Source organism: Triturus cristatus, chromosome 3_2 (assembly GCF_964204655.1).
Source record: "Triturus cristatus chromosome 3_2, aTriCri1.1, whole genome shotgun sequence".
Lineage (NCBI taxonomy): Eukaryota > Metazoa > Chordata > Amphibia > Caudata > Salamandridae > Triturus > Triturus cristatus.
Window position 1 is genome coordinate 698092578 of NC_140584.1, and position 25120 is coordinate 698117697.

At 42.0% G+C, this 25120-nt stretch overlaps 1 protein-coding gene across 5 annotated transcripts in view; it reads left to right on the top strand.

Annotated features, from left to right (window-relative positions):
• The window catches only part of HECW2 (HECT, C2 and WW domain containing E3 ubiquitin protein ligase 2), a 1572445-nt gene that overhangs the window by 889976 nt on the left and 657349 nt on the right, over positions 1 to 25120 (top strand). For all 5 annotated transcript variants that reach the window (XM_085648759.1, XM_085648760.1, XM_085648761.1 and 2 more), the window contains one exon: positions 18580 to 18687. In XM_085648759.1, coding sequence (XP_085504885.1) covers positions 18580 to 18687 — 108 coding nt within the window. The remainder of the gene's footprint in view (positions 1 to 18579; positions 18688 to 25120) is intronic.

Sequence of the window (25120 nt, forward strand, 5' to 3'; positions counted from 1 at the left end):
TTGCTGTGGGTGCCTTCATGATCCAGTCTATGACCAATATGAAGAGAAAAGGCAAGAGCAAACAACCCTGGTGGAGTCCAGTCTTCGCTTGGAGGGCTTCAGTGAGTTGTTCTCCTGGGACTGGGATTGTTTTGTAGGCCATTCCCTCGTAAGATTTCCTGATGATTCTTACAATTTTATCTGGCATACCATAGTGGCGGGGGAGTTTCTAAGTGGTGTCTCTGTCCATGCTGTTGAATGCCTTCTCATAGGCGATGAAGTTGACATAGAAGGGGGAGTTCCATTCCATCGACGACTCGATGATGCGTAGTGTTGCAGTGTAGTCTGTGCAGGATCTATCTTTGCCAAAGCCAGCTTGCTGTTCTAGCAACTTGTTCCTTCATTCTGTTCAGGATGACTCTATCAAACACTTTGCCTGGGGTTGATAGAAGAGTTATCCCTCTGTAGTTTGAGTAGTTGCCCAGGTCACCTTTCTGGAGGAGCTTGATGAGATATCTCTCCTTCCAGTCTGATTGCACATTTTCCTCTTACCGGATTCTTCCAAACATGGGGTAGAGCGTGTCTACTGATGGTTCAATATCTGCCTTCAGTACCTCTGCTGTAATGTTGCCAGGTCCGGCTGCCTTCCCATTTATCAGATGTTTGATGGCTTGCCGTATTTCTTCCTTGGTTGGTTTGCTGCTGTCGATTGGCAAGTCCTTGTCAGCTGGTTGTATGTCTAGTGGAGACTGCGGCATTGGCTGGTTCAGCAGTTCTTCAAAGTGCTTCAGCCATCTTCGTTGTTGCCATTCGATACACATGATTGTCTTCCCAGCTTTGGGCCCCATTCCGATGGCGGGCGGACTTTGTCCGCCCTCCACCGTAACGGAAAATGGGACCGACCACCAGAGGTGCGGCGGTCCCATGAGGCCAATTAAGATGCGCCGGCCACACTGGCGGGCGCATTCTTGCCTTTAACATTGTGGCGGGCAGTGCTGTAAACAGCACCCGCCGCATTGTTAAAGAGGCATGTTGTGCATTGCCATGCACAATGTGACAGGCACTGTGTGGTGCTTGACACCTTGTGTATGGCAATGTAGGGGGTTACCATAGGTACCCCCCAAGTGCAGCACCCTCCCACCTCTCCCCCGGGGGCCCGTAACGGGCACCCAATGCAATTTCTGCCGGCCTTTCCATAGCGGCATCAAAGGCCTTGAAAAATGCACATTATAATATGGATGGCGGTGCCTGCTCGGCACCGCCACCATATTGTGCCCCGGATCCGCACGGCAGGCAATCGTAACAATTGCCTGCCGGCGGAAAAGCGGCGGACAGTCTTTCCATCTGCTGTTTTACCCCCTGCCATACTAATGTGGCGGGAGGTAAATCTGGTACAGATGGCGGGTGGATCGCCACCGCCGGCGGTGGCGATCTGCCCACCATCATAATGGGCTCCTTTGTCTTTAACAGGTCTTTCTGGCATCCTGTATTTACCGGAGAGTGCCCTTTCTATGTTGTAGAGTTCTTTTAAATTTCCATGGCTTGCTGCTTCCTGAACTTCTTCTGGTAGACTATCAATGAATCTTCGCATGTCAGCTCTTAAGCTTCGTTTGCTTCCTTGTTGGTTTTGGTGTATATGTCTTGAGCTTTCACTTGTTCTGCTCCTGTCAGGCTGGTGTTGTCTACAGATTATTTTCCTTTCTCTCTTGGATTTTGCCGAGATACTCGGTGGAGATCAATTCTTTATGTCGGTGTTTCTTGAGACCCAGTACCTCCTTACCTCCTGGCAGATTGATGTCACTGTTTGTTAGCCCTGGCATTTTTGGGGTGGTTTTTCCTGACTTTTTGCCCTCTAAACTCCTGTTTTGCTGACTTCATTTTTGCTTGCTGTGGGATTCTGGCCACTTTACCACTGCTAACCAGTGCTAAAGTGCATACACTCTGTACTTTAACATGGTAACATTGGCTTATCCACAATTAGCATAATTAATTTACTTATAAGACCCTAGTAAAATACACTATATGTGCCCAGGGACGGTACATTAAATGCTACTAGTGGGCCTGCTGCACTGCTTGTGCCACCCACGTTAGTAGACCATTAAACATGCCTCAGGCCTGCCACTACAGAGCCTGTGTGTGTGTAGTTTCAACTGTTATTTCGACCTGGCAAGTTAACCTACTTTTCAGGCCCAGATCTTCCCTTTTACTACATATAAGTCATCCCTAAGGTAGGCCCGAGACAGCCCTTTGGTCGGGGTGCAGTGTATTTAAAAGGTAGGACATGTACTTTGAGTTTTACTGCTAAATGTCTTTTTCACTACTGCAAGGCCTATCTCTCCTATAGGTTAACATTGGGATTGCCTAAAAACATCTTTTAAGTGTAATTTCCTATTGGGAAAAGATTGAGATTTGGAGTTTGGTGTCTCTTGACTCCTAATTTAAAATTAGCAGCACGAGTTTTGGGGGCAGTCGGTTGCCCGTTTCCATAGTCTCTTCCATCTGAGTTTTCAACCATAAAAAGTGCAGAATCATGTGCCTTTTTCGGATACGTCTGGTGGAGGAGGTGCCTGCTTACCCCTCTGTATGTGCAGGCATCAGGGAGGCTACTGAGAGGCTCACGGGGCTCGGCCCTCTCTAGGCCAGGACTTTAGAAGAAAGAACCCAGGACACCCAGCCTACTGCAGGGCAGGTCATTCGATACATCGCTGCTCTGACGCACCTCTGTTAAATGTAGCAAAACAAGGTTTAGTATTGAGATCCTCTTAAGATTTCATGCTACTCAGGTAGATCGTGTGTTAATAATTAATCTCATTACGTTGAATCTGGCTGCAGGCACTTGTATTTTGCGTTAATACATTGCAATATATTGACTCAAGGCAGTTCCAGTACGTGGTATGTAAAGGAGCTTATTCAGAGAGAAACAAATAAAAGGTGTACTTGAGTTCAGTTTTACACCATTTTTTTTTTTTTATATGACAATGGTGTAGGAGATATTGTAGCATTCCACATTTTTGATAATTTTGGACCCATTTTTTGTGTGCAAGCCTGTCCAAAGGCATCAGAGCAACTTGCAGGACAGAGCACATGTAATGGCAAATAAGAATGACATGGTAAACAAAGCCAACAAAACACGATGGAAGGCGGTGCAAGAAGGCGTTGGAACTCTTGAAGCCCATCTAGTTCCACTCAGGACCTCTGGGCATCATCTAGAAGAAAACCCAACAACCATGTGCGGTAAGAGGCCATTTTAGAAAGCTGAACTTCTTAACCCTCATTTATTTTCACTGGCATGATATATAAATATACATATGCCTGTCAATAATTAACAAAAAAAATTATATTGAACTTCCCTTTCATGTTATAGTATATTCTGTGGCCACAGCTTATATTACTTATCAGTAAGTATCATTGTAACCTTCCTTCACATCGCTTACTTCATTACTGTATGTTTACCTTTAAAAATCGGCTTAGTTTCACGTATTTATTCTAAGATATAGGTGAGAACGTTGTTTTTACATCGTTATATTTAGGATTCTGATTATTTCCTTTTTATCTTTTTGTTTTTGTTATTTTTCTCCCCTCCTTCTTTCCCTCCCTAACAAAATTAGAAAGACTTTAGTATTTCTCTCATGTACTTAATGCTATATGTACGTTGCTAACTATTTATCAGAATTCTTTGTTGTATTATGGAATTTATTGAAACTAAATAAAGTCTTTCAAACACAAAAAAATCGTCTTTCCCGTTTATGCAGAGCTTTCTCGCAGACTATCTCTCTTGCCCTGCATTTTCTCATTCACAGTTTTTGAAAACTGCAATTCAAAGAAAATACCAAGTACTCAGGGGAACTGGTTTTGGAAGTGGCAGCACGTTTTATCAAGTACTACGAAACCTAAAACCCGTTTGGAGCTCACGAAGCACAGAACCGACCTGCTCCCTTTGAAATACATCAACATTTCACTTATTCCCCAAGCACAGAAAGCTTTTAAACAGCAGCCAAGTGCACACAGAGCATTTCATATGTTTCCCCTGAACTGCCACTACACTCTCAAACCAGCCGTGCTGCTGTGGCCTTAACCACAGCGCGTGTTTATAAAACCGGCCAAGCCGAGGGGGCAGCCTTTGAAAAGCCCAGTGTTTCAGATGTGTGATATGTGTGTTATTATACACCATCGCACGTTTCTTCGAACCTCTCTACTTCGCATTTATAAAAGACCAGAACATACTTTAACTTACTTCTTTTTTTTCCCTCGAGAAAGTAGCCAAGAAAAAGCTCCAAGTTATAATTGGGAACAGAGAGAACAAAGCGCCACTAGATGAGAAAAACCGATACAAAATGTCCCAACAGCTGCTGCCCGTGAAAACTCCTCTCTGTGATATTTTAATTAGGTAATTTCACAACATCCACAAAACTATGTCAGGGACTGCATACTTGTTTACTTATTCACAATTAATGGCAAGAAACAGTTATGCTAATTTGAGTACAAAGCAAAGGCTCAAAGCATACACTTTCCTAAACGTCTCAGCATAGAAGTCACTAAAGATTCTGGTGACCAAATGTAAAAGCAGGATTTCATTCTAGGTCTTCAGGTCTTGAAGTTTCTCAAGGGACCCTTCCAGTGAGTAGTTAATGCATTCTCACTGCTCTATTTGGGAATATTTTGGAAATTCCTTCAGCGATTTTTGCAAGTGGTGAAGAACTCGTTTTGATTTCATTCCCTCCGGTTGTTAAAATTCTTTTAAAAAAGAACAATTTTTTCAAACTAAAATCCAACAATCACCGTGTGCTGAATGAATGAAAGTAAAACATTTGTAGAGTGCTCAAAATTACCTGTAGGGCTTTCCGGTACTAGGGAGTAATTCGCTTGGGGCAGGTCAGGCAGAAAAGCCTTGCTGGAAAATCCAGGTTTTAACCAGTTTCATAAAAATGTGTGGGGACAGATGGAGTAAGTTATCGAATTACACGCTTTTGCAGACAGATAAGACAAAGATTGCGCGCCGCCTACTCAACTTCTATTTATTCCAGGGATTTGAACAAGTAGGCCAGAACTCAAAGTGAGGGAAAGAGAAGGGATGTATGGTTTAAATCTGTTATGTAAGTAAACCTTCCCAATACAATGGAAAGTCTTGTTTGTGAGTGGAGGATGTGCATGACGGAGTAAACTGATTGGTGTGGAGGAACATAGAGGATGAGACTGGCAGTGGTGTTCTGGATGATCTGAAGCCACTGTAGAAGATAATCTGGCAACTTTAGGTATTGACATTTACAGCAGTTTAGTCAGGAAGAGATAAGCGCTTGCACAGTAGATTTGCAGGAAGACATGTGAAGGTAAGAAATGATTTTCCCTAATGTTGGACCTTGCCCTTTTTGGAGCGTCACCCCTAAACTTTTAACTTCCTCCTCCCCTTTTTGCTGACCACGTTTGTGTTGACTTTAGGACTCTGGGCACTTTACCACTGCTAACCAATACCAGTGGAGGCGGGCACGGATCAGGGCTGGCGGGGCGTGGAGGCTGGGGGTGGGAATTTGGGTAGGGGGTAAATAAAAAATACATTTTAACTTACCTACACGCTGTGTCTTCCTCGCTGGGTCTTCCTCGCTGGGTCCTCTCGTCGTGCCGACTAGAACAACAGGGAGCACCCAGGCTGAGGCTTCCCCGAGCGAATCACAAGGCTGCATTGCAGCATTGTGATTGGTAAGCACTCAGGTTCCCCATATCAGTCACAATGCTGCAATACAGTGTTGTGATTCGTCTGAACACCGAGGTTCGGCGCTCAGCCAGGGAATGGGGGCCTGGGCATGTTCTCAACAGGGAAAGTGCGCATTAATGTTTGGCAGGTCCGAGAGGGGTGCAATGTATTTAAAAGGTTAGACACGTACTTTTAAGTTTTACATTTCCTGGTAGTAAAAAACTACTAAATTCATTTTTCACTACTGCAAGGCCTATCCCTCCCAAATGTTAACATTGGAATTACCTTATTACATTTAAATGGGAAAAGATAGACATTTCAAGTGTGGTATCTTTGGACTCACAAATTAAAATCACAACTTATGGTAAAGTCTGATTTTAAATTGTAAGCCTGAAAATGCCACTTTTAGAAAATTGTCATTCTCTTACTTTAACCATTCTGTGCCTCTGCCTGTCTCTGAGTACATGTCTGGGGTGGGTGACAGCTTGGCTTTATGCTTTCCCTCTAGACAGTCATACAACAGTGGATAGAGTTTAATATTGCAAGGCCTGTAATTTTACTTTGATGAAAGCAGCAGGACCATCAAGGGGGAATAGGGCCTTCACAGCCCCCAGCACCAACAGTCAACTGGCATTTAGAGCCTGCTTAATCAATTGCAGATCTCTCCAGAAGCATACGGAGGACATTTGGCTTTCTCTAGACCCTAATGGATGGGACTTAATGTTCCTAATGGAAACATGGTAAAATGAGGCCTCAAATCCTAACCTAATGATTGCCACCTGCCTGACTTCCGGATTGTGAGTACCACTAGAGGGGAGAATAGATCAGGAGGAGGCATTGCTGTAATTTTCAGAGACAAGTGGGAGTTTACCTCAAAGAGGGTGGGTCCCATTAGTAATATTGAAGCTCCCTCTTTCTGTACTAGGTTTTCACCTTCTACATCCTTGGCTGGCTTGCTAGCATACAGACCCCCTGGCAGCCCTGCCATCCACCTAGTAGAGCTCTGCGATGCGATCTCACAACTTTTTCTCCAATACTCTAACTGCACAGTTCTAGGTGACATTAACCTACATGCAGATGACCTCAGCTGCACTCAGGCAGCCCAGTTCTTGGAAACTCTGGATGGCCTTTACCTCAGACAACTGGTCTCTGCACCCACTCACAGTGTGGGTCACGTGCTGGATTTTATTTTTTCTAACACACCGAACCTCAACGTAGGTGCCCCCCTAGGTCTGACGTGGTCTGACCACGCATTAGTTCCATTTACCTTTAGCCTTGAGGTAATGCCCGCAGAACAGTGGCCTAATGCTGAAAGATCAAGGGATTGGCATAAAGCCACCGCAGAATCACTGGGGCCTGTACTCTTAAAGTCATTGCCTCAACTGACAGGCGACCCAGACAGGGTCTCTCTGGGGTTCAATGCATGGGTAGCAACTGCCTTAGAGACGGTGGCACCCCTAAAGCCAGCTGTCAGGAAGAGAGCTAAACCCTCCGCCCTTTGGTTGTCTGAAGAACTACGTAGGGAGAAGAGTGACAGTAAGAGGCTGGAACGGTTATGGAGAAAGTCCTATAACCAGGCTGACAAAGGCCTCTGTAAAGCAGGCCTAAAAAAAATTCACAGGCATAACCGCCACAAGTTGAGAGAATATGTTGCCAACTGCATAGAGAATGCAGCTAACTCCAACAAAGATATTTTCAAGGTCACAAAATCTTTTACTAACCCCACTGCCTTGGATGGCTCCTTTCCTCCTTCTCCGACACTCTACCTTAAGCTGTCTGACTTTTTCTAAACCAAGATTCTCAACATATTTCCCAAGAAGAGGAACTCCTCTCACCATCACTGCCCTTCAGCTCTCACTTCTCACTGTCAGAGTTTGTCCCATTGCCCCTTGAGGAAACACTTGCTGAACTAAGGAGATGTAAATCAGGCTCTCCAGGAGACCCTTGTCCTGCCCGCTTTTTTAGTGTGCTGGCATCCTGGGTAAATCTGATACTCAATCAGATCTGGAACACCTCCCTGAAGATAGGCATTTTCCCAGAGATTTGGAAACATGCCTTCCTACTGACACTTCTTAAGAAACCAGCGGCGGATGCTGAGGTTCTTTGTAACTTCAAACCTATATCATTGTTACATGCCTCCACTAAAATTCTGGAGAAGTTTGTGGACAAACAACTGGCAATTTATATGGAATCCAACGGTCTCCTCCATCTGTCCCAATCGGGCTTTAGAGTAGGCCATAGCGCCGAGACAGCATTTTTAGAAGTGTCAGAAACTATGAGTTATTGGACCAAGGTTCCTCTGCTATGTTGGTGCTGCTGGACCTATCAGCAGCATTCTATACTGTCTCACATTGTATCTTGCTTTATAGACTCCTTGAGGCCAGTGTGCGTGTCATGGCCTTATCCTGGTTACGCTCTTTTTTGGAAAAACGCTCCCAACAAGTGTCCCTTCATCCATTTCTCAAATCACAGAAACCTCTGAGGTGTGGTGTGCCGCAGATAAAAATTAGTTTTCTCTTTTAAAGAACACTCAGCGGAAGCGTTCTACAACTCCAAGTCCTGCCTAAAAGACATCACACGCTGTATGCATAAAAACTGCCTGAAATTAAATGTGGACAAAGCGGTAGTCCTGTTTTTTAGCCAAGCATCTCCGCCTCCTCCCAGTTTGTGGTGGCCGTCAGAACTGAATCCACCCCCACACCCCTAAGATTTTTTTTTTTTTTTTTTAAACCTTTATTTATACATCAAATATTCACAGTCATGGGACTACAACCGCCTGGGCCGGCCGCTAACTTAGGACAACAATAATACAGCAATCATGAGAGCAGGAGCGAACCGCACGCGTAACGGCTGCAGCCGCCCACAACTGAACCCAGCACTAAAGAAAGGTTTCTTATTAACTGTTTTGTAAATAAAAACAACAAAAGGAAACTTAGACCAGGCAGAAGAACTCCATTAGCAGGGACTTGCTCTCTCATGAGCGGGGGACAACAGCGACAATGCAGCCCATTACACAGTAACTCGCGTTAAGAAGGGCAGGGGGGGGGGGCAGGGAAAAGACCAGTCATCAATCCTGCAAAGCGAAAGGGAAAAAGACCCGGAACATCAAAGTCATGGGGACATCGTTACGTTTGGTGTGACCACCAAGGGGGGGGGGTACATATATCCCCACGGTAGGAATTCCAGGGACCCCACATCTTACTCCATTTCTTAGGTTTGCCTCTGGACACACACCCCTAAGATTTGGCCAGAAATCTGGGAATTTGGCTAGACAAAGAGCTCTCCTTCTCTGCCCAGATACAACATATCTCGTCCACCTGTTTCTGGAAGATAAGGGCTATTAGGAAATTCCTTCGCTTCCTGCCGCAGGAACGTCGGAAGACTGTAGTCCATGCATTGGTCATGTCTAAATTGGACTATGCAAACAGCCTATACCTGGGGTTACCTGCATATCTTTTGCGCAGGCTGCAAGTTATACAAAACTCCGCAGCAAGACTAATTAAGAGGGTACCCAGGTGCCACCATATCTCTCCACATTTGAAGCATCTTCATTGGCTTCCGATAATCAGGAGAATTGAATTTAAAGCATTGACACTTGTCTTTAAGGCCACCAGAGGCTTGGGACCAAGATACCCTCAAAAAAGGCTGCAGATATACCAGCCAACTCGAGTCTTGAGATCCAACAACTTGCGACACCGGAAAGCACGACTGGGTGGCAGATCCTTCGTGGTGCAGTCCGCTAAACTTTGGCATTCCCTCCTGTTACATCTGCGCCTGTTGAAATCAAAAACTGAATTTGGGAGAGCATTAAAGACCTGGCTCTTCAAACAGTGACTGCCAGCCCTCCCAATCCCCCTTTTTTTCTTTTTTGATCAGAGCAGAGCATATTGGAAAGGCAATTCATGGTTAGATAATACAGTAACGAAAACGAATAAAAAGAATGACCAGATTAAACTCGTTGAATACATTTAGAAAAAAATCATCCTTTGATATACCTCATTATTCAGTTTGTTAAACATAATACAAAAAGTTTATGAATCTAAATCCTAATCTTTAACTAATAATACTTATATCATCCATTAAAAATGTCAATAAACGTAATTTCCGCAGTCCGCAAAATATTTCCAAATTGCGGAATTTTTTTAGTTGCTCCCACACGTTTAGCATAAGCTTCTTCAAACTTTTTAGTACGCCTCATTTTTTTAAACCATTTCTCATAAAGTGGAGCGTCCGGCAATTTCCAATTTTGTAAAATTAAAGAGCGAGCAAACAACATTGAAATAGCTAAAAGGTACCCCTCAAATTTAGACAGCGTATCCCCCCGACTTGTTATACAAAAAAGTGCAGCCTCCTCTATTGGAGCAGGTTTCTGAATTGCCCGACTAAAGTGCCCAAAAATTGTTTCCCAAAACAACCCTAGTTTAGGACAGGTGAAAAATATATGCCGCCATCCCCCTTCAGTTGGGGTAAAACTGCGGAAACACCTGTTTTCCACCTCGGGATAAATTCTATTAAAATTGGCGGCTCTCAAATCCCTATTCCCTGTGATGGATATTGTTTGCCATTCTTGACTGGAAAAGGAGCATTGGGTTTCTTAAGCAACTTTCTCCAGAAACTCACCCACCATAGGAGATTCGTTTTGGGCCCGTAGCAGGCGATACCAATTACCTACCCCACCAACATTTACGGAAAATAGGGCGATAGCTGCCGTAGAAGGGAACAACTTAATATTAAATTATATTTATTTAGAAAATAAACTATTTGTAAGTATTCAAAAAACAATGGCATGTTACAATCAAGACATCTAGTCTGGACTTCTTCCCAAGTGATCATTCTATCCTGAATAAAAAACTGACTCACTACCCCCATCCCAGAATCCTGTCAGGTTCTAAGATGAGACGAATGAATATGAAGACCCAGGTCTTTACACTCACTTAATGCTAGAGTATGGAAGCCAGAAAACCCGCTCTGTTTAAAACAAAACTGCAATCTACTTGACAGATCCAGAAGCGTTTTGTACCTATTTTTTTGGGGGAGTTTAGAACTTTTAAGAAAAGTGGGCATCTGAGTTCCCGCTTCTTGAATAATCTTTTCAACAAAAAAATTATCTAAATGTCCTGTATTGGACAGTAAGCAAGCTACCAAGTCCAAAAATGCTGGCTCGTAATACGTACGAATATGAGGTAATGCTAAGCCACCGAAGTTTGTATCCAGTTGTAAAACTGAGAGTTTAACTCTAGAAACCTTCTTATTCCAAATAAATGATCTTATCATAGAATCAAGCCCTTTAAAATAACTAGCATTAATCTTAATAGTAATGTTAGAAAAAAGAAAAATTAAAAGGGGTAATATGGACATCTTAATAAGCGCCACTCGACCTATCAGAGTTAACGGAAGGCTTGCCCGTTTTTCCAGCAATTTCTGAATTTTATTACTAGTTGCTTCATAGTTCAGTTTAACGAGCTGGCCGTATTGCCCTGTAACAAATATCCCAAGGTAACGTACAGGATCAGTATTAAGAGCCTGCTGTTTCAAATTTTCTGGCAAAAACTCGGCACCCATATTCACTATTATAGTTTCTGTTTTAGTTGGATTCATTCTGTATCCCCCAATTAGTTCAAATTGTCTGAACTCGGCCAGAATCCGATCTATGTTGGGCTTTTCAGGACAGAGATATACAATGGCGTCATCTGCAAAGAGCTTTAGTTTGGCCATACCTGAAATCGGGGCTTAAATATTTATATTAGCTCGTATTTTAATAGCTAGGGGTTCGATGAAAAAAGTGAATAATAAGGGAGATAAGGGGCACCCTTGCCTGGTCCCCCGGTTAATATCCACTAACCCTATTTGATTGCCATTGATGACAAGCTGCGTCTGAGCCCCTTGATAAATGTTTTGTAACATGGAGATAACTTGAATCGGAAAACCAAACCTTTCGAGCCTCAAAAATAAAGCATCCCAATTAACTAAATCAAAAGCTTTTTCCACATCAACCATCATGATGCTGGCTAGTGTCTTATTGACATTTAAATAATCTAGTGCTTGAATCAGAAACCCTGTATTGGAGGCCATTGTTCGTCCTGCGACAAAGCCTGTTTGGATTGGACATGGATTACTTGCTGAGCCACAGGGGTAAATCGCTGTGCCCATACCTTCATCAAGATCTTATAATCGGCGTTTAAGAGGCTGATCGGTCTGTATGAGTTCACATTAATGGGATCTTTACCCTTTTTCGTAAAACTGACCACAATCACCCTCTTAAACTCCGAAGGAACCGCTCCACCAGTGTGTTTATAGTTAAATAATTTCTTAAGAAAAGGAGTCAGCTCTTTAGCAAAGATTTTATAAAATTCTATGGGTAATCCGTCTTCTCCACAGGCTTTTGCCCCTGCCATGGATTTGATAACTACCAAAATCTCTGATGCAGCTATTACGTTTTGTACCTGCGCAATCAAATTCATAGATATGCTGGGAAATTCTACTTCTGTAAAATATTGCTGAATTGCTTCCCGGCTGACCATATATTTAGTAGTGTATAGTTATTGATAATGTTCAGCAAAGATCCGAGCAATTTCTGCGCTGTCAGTTGCTGTTATATTAGATTTAGGGTCTATTACCTCTAAAATACAAGCTGACTCCTGTCATGCTTTTGTCGACCAAGCTAGCATTTTCCCCACCATTTGACTCTCTTCATGCACCTGTTGTAAATAAGTATGCAAGCTATTTATTTCCTCCAGAATGAAATAATCTCTTAACGTCTTCTTTGCTACTTCCCACTGGCCTCGAGATGGGGAATTGCGTAATCTAGAGGCGCTTTCGAGAGATAACTGAAGTTCTACAATTTCTTCTGAACGTTTTCTCACCTTTCCTGCTGATGCTGCAATCATTTGACCCCAAGCTGCAGCTTTAAACCCACCCCAAACTGCAAAAATTTAATCTGTTCCTTCATTAGTATTAAAAAACTCTAGTATCCATTCCTTGAATCTCTCGACCCACAGAGGATCTTGGAGAAGGAGGCGATCCATCTGCCCCCTGGACCTCCTCCTCCTCGCTACACCAATTTCTAATTCAGCTTGAACATAGGAATGATCCGAGAAAGCATTCACCCCAATTTCTGCAGCTGTAAGTGCCAGAGATCGTGATATCAATACAAAGTCAATACGTTAAGCGGTGTGAAATTGGCGCGAAAAGCAAGTATATTCCCTAGCAGCCTGATTAACCCTACGCCAGGCATCAATTAATTGCAGATCCTGAATCAAGGCATCTAAAACTTTGTCTTGGGCTTCAACTGTTTCTTATACTTGATTGAGGTGTCTGTTCTCAAATCTTGTATAAAATTAAAATCTCCACCTAGAATAATTTGACCAGGAACCCCAATCAGAAGTCTATGTATTGTAGATAATGTGGCTGGATCATCCGTTTTAGGCCCATAATAATTAATACGATTTAAGATATTCCCATTAATTTTAACCATAACCCAGATCCACCTACCCTAGGGATCTCATTTTTCTTGAACAAATTCCCAATCCGTTTCTCTAGAAAAATAAATAGTGACCCCTCTCATCGCAACTCCTGCCGAAGCAAAAAAGACTCTGGAAAACATTCCCGGGATAAAGAGTTTTGGTATATTGGTTTTGAGATGGGTTTCTTGAATAAAAGGAATTTGGGGTTTTAATGTAGCAAGCCATCTTATCAACCCCCCATATTTTTGCCTATTCAGTATGCCATTAACGTTTACCGATATAATACGGCATCTACTAGTAGTACTCATACTTCCAAAATTGAAAATAATTCATACCATTCCTTTTTCTATTCTGTACTTTTTTTCCCTGTTTGCTTCTGCTCGCTTTTTTAACTTTTTCACCCATCCCCTTTCCCCAGCCCTGTGAACCTCCCACCCTCGTTAGAAATGTGGTCTTCCCCGTTATCTGCATTTCACCCCCTATACTCACTATGGGGTGCCCTGGTACTGCACCAAGGATGACCTGATGGCCTGTCCCCCCTTCAGGCAAAACTAGACCCCGAGCATAATCATAAACATAAACATTTTTTTTCCCCTCCTAATCCCCTTCTCGTGAGCTCACCGCTAGCGCCGGGACACCTCTGCCGAGGTAGCTATGTGCTTTAGAAACCATTCATTCATTCATAGAAAGGGAGATGGGGTGTGACACTCACATTCTGGTGGCCCATTACCAGGCTAATGTTCCTTCCTGAACTATATTGGGAGAGAGAAACAGACACTTGCATACCCCCTGTAGTGAGTCTGGACCCAGGGCAAAAAAGGCGGGAACCTTATGTACTTCAAAGGCCTCTTCAAAGTCTCCCCTACTTCAAAGGCACCACTGGGTATAAGTACTGGACCTCTGACACCACCAATTCAGTACACTTCTGGATCTGAGGATATTCTGCCAGGAAGAAGGACTGCTGTGCTGCCAGGAGGGACTGCCACTCTGCTGAACTGCTTTGCTGTGTTGGCCTGCTGCTTCCTGCCTGGTAGTGAGAAGGACTTGACCTGCATCGCTACATGCTCCAAGAACTTGAGTGACTCCAAGGGCTTGCTGGCTTGCTTCCTGTTTTGTAATCTCAGGGCCATCAAAGACATCCTTCAACTCTGCTTCAGCTGCTGGACTCTGCCAGCTGTGAATCCTGCCCTGCCAAGATGTGTCAATCCAGTCCGAACCCTTAAAAGTTGGTTCTGCAGCTGTTTAAAAAACAAAACAAATCGATGCAGTGATGTCTTTGCACCAATCAGAACCGAGGCAGTGGCCTTTGACGCAGTGCCGCTTTGTGGATATTCCTGCGCAGCTTGAAAACGATGCAGAACCTGACTGCAAGGATCGACAACGATGCAGCCCTGCATTGTAAGGGAGGGGGTTCAACAACGACTCGGGATCCAACTACAAGGGTCAACGACAATGCCGTACCCGACTGCTAGGCTCAATGATGACGCATCTACTCGACTGTGTGGATCAGAACTGGTGCATTGAGTCTTTGACACCAATGCTTGCGCCATCCAGGTTAGTTTTTCAGCAGAACCTGCATGGGTCCTGTAGCTGGATTGCCCTCCATCGCGGCCGGCCTGAACCTTGGATTTACCCCGGTCCAGTGTGACCTCAAGTAACCCCTGAGCGCTATTTGCTTTTAAGCACTGTATTGTAGTTTATTCTTCAAAAATGAATATCTCAAGTTCTACTTATTGGATTTTTGTTGTTTTTGTCTTGTTTTACTTATAAAAATATTCTTTATTTGTCTAAACTGGTGTGGAGTCTTTTTGTGATGTTTTCGTTGCATTACTGTAATTTCCATGTTGCACAAATACTTTACACATTGCCTCTTAAATTAATCCTGACTGCTGTGTGCCAAGCTACCAGAGGGCGAGTACAGATTAATGTAGGTTGTGTATCTGACTTAACCTGACAAGGATTGTGGTCACTACTTGGACAGGATGCAAACCTCTGCAAACTAGAGACCCACTTTCTAACACTTAACATTTTCAGAATTAAGAAACCAGATGAAGTAATTCATTTCCCTCGTGAATTAAAATATAGGTTGGAATCTAGGTTTACTTTTGGATTCTAACAGTCTTGAATGGAATTGGTGGGCCAGTGAGGAGCTGAGACCACCAGGTGGCAAAGTGGTTGCCAGGGCAAAAAAAATCTCAGATTTTTTACTGTTGAGTTTTAAATGGTTGTGGCACCTCTACCTGGGTACTGTTTTCATGCAAGAGGTGAAAGGGTCTACAGTAATTAGGATATATGGATCAAAAGAGATGGTTACTTATGTGTTAGCCACATATGAAATCAAATCAACCCAAATGATTGAACAACCATTGCAAAAGGAGCAATATGGAAATTAAAGTGGGTTAGACTGAGTGAAGATCCTTGTGGGACCACACACTGTACTGATTTAGATTGTGATTGGAGAGTGGGCAGAAGAACGGACTGAATCCTGTCTGAGATAAAATAAGTTTGTCATTTCAAGACATTTAAATGGATGCCTGATCCTGATAGAAGTCTGACCAAAATGGGATAGGAGACGAAGGCCGCTGATAGGTCTAGGTGGACAAGGGTAGCAGATCCACCCTTGTTAGTGATAGACTTGATGTTATGTGCAACAGCAGTCATGGCAGTTTCTCTACTGTTGTGTGGACAAAAATCAGATTGTGAGTCCTCCAATAAAGCATTAGTTTCTTTAGGGGAAGAAAGTTTCCTGTTGAGCTCCCTCTCCAAATCATTGTTATAGAAGGGGAGGAGTGAAATAGGCTGATAGTTACAAAGTATCTTGGGATCTGCTGTAGTTTTTTTCAGAAATGACTATTCATCTAAGCTGAAGTTTTCTTTTGTTTTCTCAAAGTTTCCTTTCTGTGTTTTAATTGGTTAGCATGTGCTCTCTTGTTTATTGGAAAATGAACAATTGATGAACGGAATGCTGAACAATGTCAAACAGGATGCTTGTTTCTGGTCCAGTGAGGACCTGGCCTGGCATTTTGGGCTAGACTGTTCCCATGAGGAGCATGGGTCAAGACAAATTTTCATATGGCTGGGTATAAACGGGGGTGTCATGGTGGGCAAAAGAACAATAGATTTAACCCAGATCTTTTGACTGGGGGTTTATTTTTTATTTTTTCCGCATTCCATCCATCATTTGTGTGTCTTTTGCTTTCTCTAATTTCTTGGAATACAGAAACTTCAAAGTACGCTGGCTTTCTCAACTGCTATTTGTTTAGTTTACTGTGCAGCCAGAGGAAAAGTTAGTTAGACCTAGCTGACTGCTTCGTACGTCAACCCTGTCTACCCCCTTTCTAAAACTTGAGAGTGGAGCGAGATAAATTTTACCCCCTCCGGTTCCTATGCCCATTCTCTATACACAAAACAAAAAACAAGATTCTATGCCCAATGAAATAAAAAAAATGAGTGCTTCCATATTGCTCATGCTCTGTACATCATTCTATGAGTCCAGGTAGCATTTGCTATATCTTTTTCTTATTTCTTCTCACCATTCACTCTGTTTATTCACACCAACGTCATGGCAAGCATTTTGACCTGTCAATGTGTAAAGTAATTCACTTACATTTTATTTATTTTACATGTCACTTAATGAAGTACCGTTTTTTAGAAAAACATTGCAAAAAACAAATTCTTGTACTTTTTTCATACATGAAATATTCCATAAGTGTGTTGTGATTTAACCGTGATGTTGCAAAACCACCAGAGCTTGCATGTGTCACAAAGAAGAGCAGCTACAAGACCATCTTGCCCTTACAGTGCCAACCTCTAGAACAAGGCAGGAGCGGCCCATGCAGGTAAGAGCGGTGAGGCAGTGGGGCCGTGTTGGGGGGCGGATTCGACAGACGACCAATAGGAAAAATAAAAAAATAATACATTTTCCCTTGTCTGTTGAAACCCCCCTCACACCCGGCCCCTACCTGCACGGGGTGCGGCTGGACCAAGGTCTGTTAACAGATGATGCCAGTATCATAGCCACTACAGTTGCCAGGGTGATAGCAGGCTCTGACCGGAGGATTAGGTTTTGCTGCAAGGCAGGAAAGTTTGGGACTCACCCACAAAGATAGTAACAAAATGTTATTCACCTACAGTGAATGAGTGAGTGTGGCAGTGAAATAAAATAATACTGCTATGTGCCGCATAGCACTGTTTACCGGACCTGAAGTCGAACAGCGCCTGTACCCATGAGGCGCTAGGGTGTGTAAGAAATATTTGTGCATCTCTGTTCGCTGACGTTGCCGAGAGGTTTGTAAGCAGCCACTCCGTGTAGGTGGATCTAACCCTTATATAGGGGGACCATTGGCATGAAGGTTCAGATTAAATTTAAATATGCCCACTGTGAAATCTGCCAGCCGCCACTTCACTGATGTCACCTATGTAAGAGTTATGATTTGTATTGCTGAATAGTGAGTGCATTCCCCTTACACTGGAAGCCATATTGAATTACTGCTTCTATTGGAATCTGCATCTTCTTACTAAAGAGAGCTTGATTTAGATCTCGGCAGATGGGTTAGTCCGCCACACCTGTTATGAATATCCAGTCCTCCAAAATATAAATCCCATTACATCCTATTGGATTTATCGTTCGGCTGACAGGATATCCATCAGCGTTGTGACGGAGTAACCTGTCCGCCGAGATCTAAATCAGGCCCAACGTTTCCAAATCATTATTATTCATAAATTGGGTGTAGGACCAGATTTGTGCAGTAAATGTTTGATGTATCTAGTGTCTGTATGTTCCCTTAGTCAATCTACATTTAGACACTGTTGTTTTCCATACAATCGTGTTGGACTATTTTGTGTGCCACTATATCATAAAACATCTTTGCTGCACAAAATTGACCTCTTCTCTGACATGCAAACATCTCAACTACCATCATCAGGATATAGCTGCTGATCTTTGCGAACAATGAACGTTTACAGATGCATCCTGCAAAAAAATGCATTAGATTTCTCTGTTGAATCCGGAGAGGTACACCATACCATAGGAACCATACTATGAAACTTTCTTCCCGTCTTCAAAGACCATAGTAAGCATCATTTGCATTCCCAAATTCTATCTGCTCACTATCCACCCAATTCAACACGTTTCTTATTCTGGATTGGATTACCTTAGTTTAAATGAGCATGCTTTGGTCAATAATGATTTTGTGCTATAACTTATATTCATTCATTTATTTATTGTAAGAGGGTTCCAGCCTAGTTCCAGGAGGGCTGGCTCCATGTCACATCTTCAAAATATTCATATAGGATATATTTTTATACTGCAAATCTAAATGCATCCAATTTGTATTGTAAGTGGTTATCCTTAAAATCCGACTTAGATGCGACCTTCCTTGACCTATATGAGGCACCCCTAACCACCGTTCAGACATAATATTCAAAGTGCCAATTTTGTTTCAACAGATGAAAACTCTCCTGCAAATTTCTGGGATTCAAAGAACCGGGGTGTGACGGGTACCCAAAAAGGACATATCGTTTGGCGAATTGAGCCTGGACCCTATTTTATGGAACGTGAGTAATTTTATTTTCTTGTTTGAGTTTTGTAAGTGCTATTTTAAAAAAAGTGCGCACTCTGAAGTTTGGAACAAAGTTGTTATCAAAAGGAACGTATTTTTTTTAATGAGGATACAAATAAAGAGAACTATGATAACAACAGTTAAAGTGGTTGGGGAGATGCCCTTATTAAGTAACCCCTAAAAAATGTATGAGGCTGGTCCTTGAAGCGTGTAGCAAGCCTTTCCTTACTTTAAAGAGGCCATCCAGTGTAGAGAAAAAGCTCGAGGGCATTGTAGAAGATTGCTTTGTCTGATGATACCAACTTGGATTTTGAAATGTATTGTGGCATTATTCACCGTTATATGTTAGTTTCTCACTGACCTCTGTTATATGTAGAATCAGAGATTTAAGGAACATGAAATGCTGAAATCACTTGCCCAACATTAAGATACTGGAGAAACGATTTAAATGTACAAGCATTGTTTGTCAGGATAACATTTCATTGTGCGTAATGTTTGATGGTAGTTCCTGTTTTCGTCATGTTACAGTCATGCTTATAAGTGTGATCTGAAATTGTGAACTATAACAAATTAAATAATTCACCGTTAGCTTTTTACATGTTTATGGAATCAACCAGAAATTAAAGTATTTAAAGGTCCCTGCGAGGTGTGGCATAAATACTTAGATTCAGCATATAAAACTTAGCATGGCTACCACTCAGATATGCAAAGGCATTGTTCTGTGCAGTTACTTGGAGTAGGACTGGTAATAATACATTGTGTAGAGCTGTGTCGGCTCACATCAATAACCTGTGGACTGCTTCAGGGTCGGCTCTGAAAGTGACACTCAACTATACAGTGAAGATATTAGCAATTCCTTACAATTTCTGCTACTATTGGAAGCATTGTTGTCTGGCACCGTCAGGGTGACGACCTGGGACAAATAGCTTCCTATAAGTTAATTATATTAAATCACCTAAAAATAAAAATATAATGTGTGCATTACCCTAAAATAATAAACTGTCTGCACTACACCTTGGAACCCAACATTCCATGCATTAAACCCCAAAAAGGTTACTGTGTGTGCTAACTAATCACAAAAAACAATTACAAGTCGGGTCTAGCCACTGCAAAATAAAATAGGCAGCAATAGTGTCTTCCAAAAGGAAAGTGTGCCCATATAAAAATTATCGAGATGCGTTCACATGCAGTGCAGAATTATATTGTGGTACCGCGCCATGAGTGGTCGCTGGCATGCAGCTGTCTGTTGTTTCATCACAAAGCTAATGGACTGATGATACGAATAAAAAATATATGCATTGTAAGTACATCAGAAAAATATCAGCATAGATCCTTTTCGCTGGGAGACCTGATGTGAATACCTCTACTTCGCTCAGCGAGCCTGACGTAGTTGTTTAGAATGTAGAGTTGGTTGGACCCAAACGGCAGGAAGGTTATGATGAAAGGCACAGTTTGACTTATATCCACCGTGGATCTGCTTCTCTAGAGATATGTAAATCTTTTTTCTTTACTAACTCTACAACTCCTGAACAGATTTACACCAACCTATAAAAAGCACTCTTTCTGGACCAAGATCTAGCTTTCTACCAAGTTTGGTGTAATTCCGTTCAATAGTTCGGGCTGTAGTCACGTGTAAAATCCCTATTGGGCATTGCATGGGGAAAACGTGTTTTGGAACCCCCATTTTTCTGACCCCAACTTAACCAAATCACCCTGAAACTTTCCAGACAGCAGCTGAAGTGACTGGAACACTTGTTTTGAAAATTTTGTAAAGATTCTTCAACTGGCACAAAGTTATTAGCAAAACAAACAAAAAAAATTCCTATGGAACATAGGTCCTAACTATAACTACCTACTAGTGACTGCCAGTAGGTAGTATATACTTCGGTTCGAAATGCGTAGGGAGGTTTACGATTTGTAATTAAAAAATATCTTTTTTGCCGAGAGGAGTACCGCGTCTTTCTTTGACTTTGAGGCTGATATCTTTCCACGAGATCGCTGTCCTGATCTCGACGTGAGCACCGGCTGTGAAGGCGCTCCCTTCGTGGCAGGACGTTTGAGAGAACCATATATATATATTTATATGTATATATATATATATATATATCACACAGAAGAAAGAAATATCCGTGCTCTCAGGAAGTGCCGAAGTGAAGTTTATTACACCAGGTAACACGTTTCGACAGACTCGCTGTCTTGATCCTGGTAGGAGCAATTGTGTGTGTTTGTGTATATATATGTGTGTGTGTGTGTGTGTGTGTGTGCGTGTGTGTGTGTGCGTGCACACATATATACACATATATTACCTACAGGAATGTTAGTGTGGAAGTTGGAGTGGGTGTATGAAAGTTTAAATGGAGGTGTGAGTGGGTGCGTCAGAGATTCTGTGGATGATGTCATCAGTGATGTCATTTGAGATGTCTAGTATTGTTGTTTGCATTTTTACAGCTGATACTGATCTATTATCAGAACGGACGCAGACATGATTCACATGCAGTGAAAGGTGCTCCCATAGACAGTGGACTAGTATTAACCTGGTGCTGTGTAGCCAGACAATAGTTAGGCATGGACTCTCTTGACTAAACTAATAAACCTTTATTATGATCTACGTGAGTACTGTTTTCTGACTCTTACTGTTGAAGGGTCACCATGTGATGTTGGGCACATTTTATGCATTTGCATGATTCACGCACAATGGGTTTGACACAAAGGCACAATACCATGGAGAATCTTTTCCCATGCACCAGGTTCTTTTTTTAGTATTTAGTTTTTTTCTTCAAAACATGCTTTTTTCTGTTTTTCTGGGGACCCCAATTTACACAATTTTGCGATACTTTTGAAGCATGTTTCTGACATTCAGAGATTTTAGAGATAGGTTAGAGATAGGTTGTATGGGCTGTTTTGTATTGTTACAAGAGCAGTACAGCCTCGAAGACTAAATGCTATGTACATATATTAAATTACAGATGGCTGTACTTCCAGTGTCCTGAAAAGGCCCAAACACAAGGGCCGAAACGCATCGATTTTTTTTTCATCGAAAAGGAGTCCGATATAAATACAATTTGTGTTTTCTTGTTAAGAAAGACACCCCAGAATAATTTTGAGGATAAGACATGTCGTCATGGGTGTTGCTACAAAGGACAAACTCTAATAGGGACTGCCAGCAATATTGAAAAACAGCAGCTATATACTTAAGAATTGTCTTGGAAGAAAGAGGGTTCCTATTGGTATAGGGATATCCAATATATGTGTTGCTACATTGTATTTGTTTTTGTTTATTTTAACTTATGGATATATATATATATATATTTATATCCCCACAACAATCATTTTCACCATTCACAGCAAAACAATGCCAGGCCCACAGAAATCCTTTTACAGCGTGTTTATTTCTTTTGTAAGCCAAGTCACTAGATGCGTTTCAGAGGAAGCCTCCTTGTTCACCAGTACAAGTGCATGGTAAACCAACAGTGTTTATACATTTTTGAGTGACACACCTCCTCATCATGGAAAGTGAAAACAGATTGAAGGGTGTTTGTCAGTTTCTCGGAGCTAGAAAACAGACTTGATTTGTTACCGTGATCATTTTGAATACAAAGGTGTACTGTCAGATTAACCACATTGTTGCATTTAAAACATCATGCAATGTTAAAAAAAAATTATATTCGGTAGCAATTGCAGACCTGTAATTTAAATTAAAACTCGATATTGTAGCATACCTTTCTTGTGCCTAATACATACTCTCAGCATGTGTTGGCGAGCGTTTCATGACTTCCGCTACCGTTATATTTATGTGCTTGATTTTAAGTTAACATAAACAAAAACAAACACAATGTACAATATATATATATGTATATATACATGTTTTATCTATATTCCAATGGGTATTGTGAATATTTATGATGAAACGATGTTTGTCTTGTTTTTTGTTGCATAGTATGTTTTGGCCCAGGCATTTGGAATGAGCTTGATGGAATAGGTTTTGAATCATAATTGAAAGTGAAGACTAGACCAGTGACCAATCAAGACGCTTACTGGCTGAAGAGATATTCATTAGTTCCCACAGAAGACTAACCTTTGCTGTTTGACGCCATTTGAGATGTCATCAGTGATGTCACTGACCATGTCATGAGTGATGTAATATGTGAGATCATAAGCAGTGCATTGCGGGGAGCGAGTTATAGTTAGCTCAGTTAACTATAACTGCTGAATTCCACTGGTTTTGTATGAGTGAAACGTGAGCCTAACTATAACGTCTCTGTAACCTTTGGCTTCTTCAGTGAATTTGTAAGTTTTTTTTATTCCATTTTGTCACTATAACGTCCCTGTAACTTTTGGTTTTTACAGTGAATATTATATATATATATATATATACATATACACTCTCCACAAATCCCCGTCGTTCCAGGAAACACTTGGACACCCAAATTGCTGCAGTTAATGTAATAGCAGGGTAAAAAACGACGCGTTTCGGCATTACGCCTTGATCACGCTCGCAAACATACAAATTCGCCATGATCAAATACACCTCATCGTCCTCATTAAAGGACAGATTTATTTTTTGATTTAATTGATTGTATCATATACATCGACCAAGTTTCGTTGGATATAAATTATTAAACCACACCTTGTGAATTCCTAAATATATACAAAATAAATGTAAATAATCAGCTTATTTACCGCCATCATCAACAATATTAATGATGGTCACGGAACGCCAGATAATGTGTTTCAAAATCTCATAGACTAAAATAAGTCTATTGCATCGTTCTCCATAACCGTGCTCCTTTCTATTCACTGGAAAGCACGTATTTTACATTTTGCATACCTGACGCCCTACCCCTCCGGGTGTGCTGGCTGGCGCGTTCGTTAGCATGTACCAGCTATAGTTGATAAAGAATTGTCAACAGCAATTGTAGTAAACTAAGGATTACCGGTATCCTACCTCAGACCGCCTAAGACAGCCCTCCATTTCATAACCGGAAACTGTGGATTGAGGAATTAATTGAAATTGGGCTGACCCCCTATGGCTGTGACACCGGTATTGGGTTATTCGATGCAATGACCGAAGCATATGCAGGAATACGCATTGGAGTCTGACAGACGCGAAAGTTACCGGTGAGCACGTATGAGCAGAGACACGATGTGAGTTGGCGCAACTGCGAGGGGTTGTGGTCCTGACATGCGGAGGTAAGGAGCGCACATTGGAAGGTGGGTGGAGTGGTTCTCCCGACTCTGTGGTTGGTGACTTTTCCCTCTGTAAGCGCGCCTTTCATGGTAAGCGTGTGTGCCTAGGGGTAAGGGAGCGTGGTACATTAAGAGACAACGCTGTCTCAGTGCCTGCACAAATTGTCTGCAGAAACGTTTACATTCCAACATGGCAAGTGGTTCAGAAGCTCGTAGGAAACAAACTGCGGATAAACTATTGTTTGCGCAAACGGGATCCAGCTGTAACGCGCTAAACCCCACATCCAGTATTACTGAGGAAATTAACCTACAAGCCCTATTCAATACACCGGAAAAGCTCCACAGGAAAGAACTATCAAAATGGTGGGAGGCTGAATCTTTACAACGGTACATTGACGTCAAACGTGTACCAAGGGGTCTTCGTATTTTTACCATTCCTACCTATGAGGATCCCGACACTGATATGTTGGAAGAATGGTCCAATAATTCTTCCTCCTGCTCCATGACCATGATGCGGGTTTTGGTCAAATATGCATTGAAGGATCTCGCCAAATTGCTTTTGGAAATTGATAAAATCCTACAGGAAATCAGTCAGCTCATCTCAAAAGAGGCACTGGAGGAACATATGAAAAATCTAATGGTGAAAATGTATAAATTGGAAGAAGAAATAACTGCAAAAAAACAAAGAAAGTTTTTACGTGATTATAGGGACTACCAATCAGGGCGGACATTACCATTTCACAAACAGTATGATCATTTATTTGAGAGAAAGACAGGAATGATGGTTACTTTACCCAATAGCTTTGGAGCTGCAAGAGATGTAAGTGAAAGTGACATCTCTGATGGAAGTTTATCAGATGCATCAACTTCAGCCATAAATCAAGAAATAACACGGCTCACGAAAGAAAACAAATAATTTTTTATTGCAGTTCCAATTGATGAGTCACAACAGGACAGAGTTTCATCAAGAAGGAGGGGCACAGAGAGGATGGGGACGAGGAAACAGAGGAAAAACAGGAGGAACAGACAAGCCAAGGAGAGGAGGAAGAGGCACAGACAAAACCCCGGTGGGAATGGAAACAAGGGGCAGGAAACAAAAAACATGACTGTCGTTAACCTCTCCCAGCGGTCTCTTTCCAGGGAGGAAATTGAGACCCTTTCTCTTGGATTATCCTTCTGCTCATCCCTCAACATGAATTATGCCCAAACGAGAATAGATTGAATCCTTTTTTCAAGAAAGC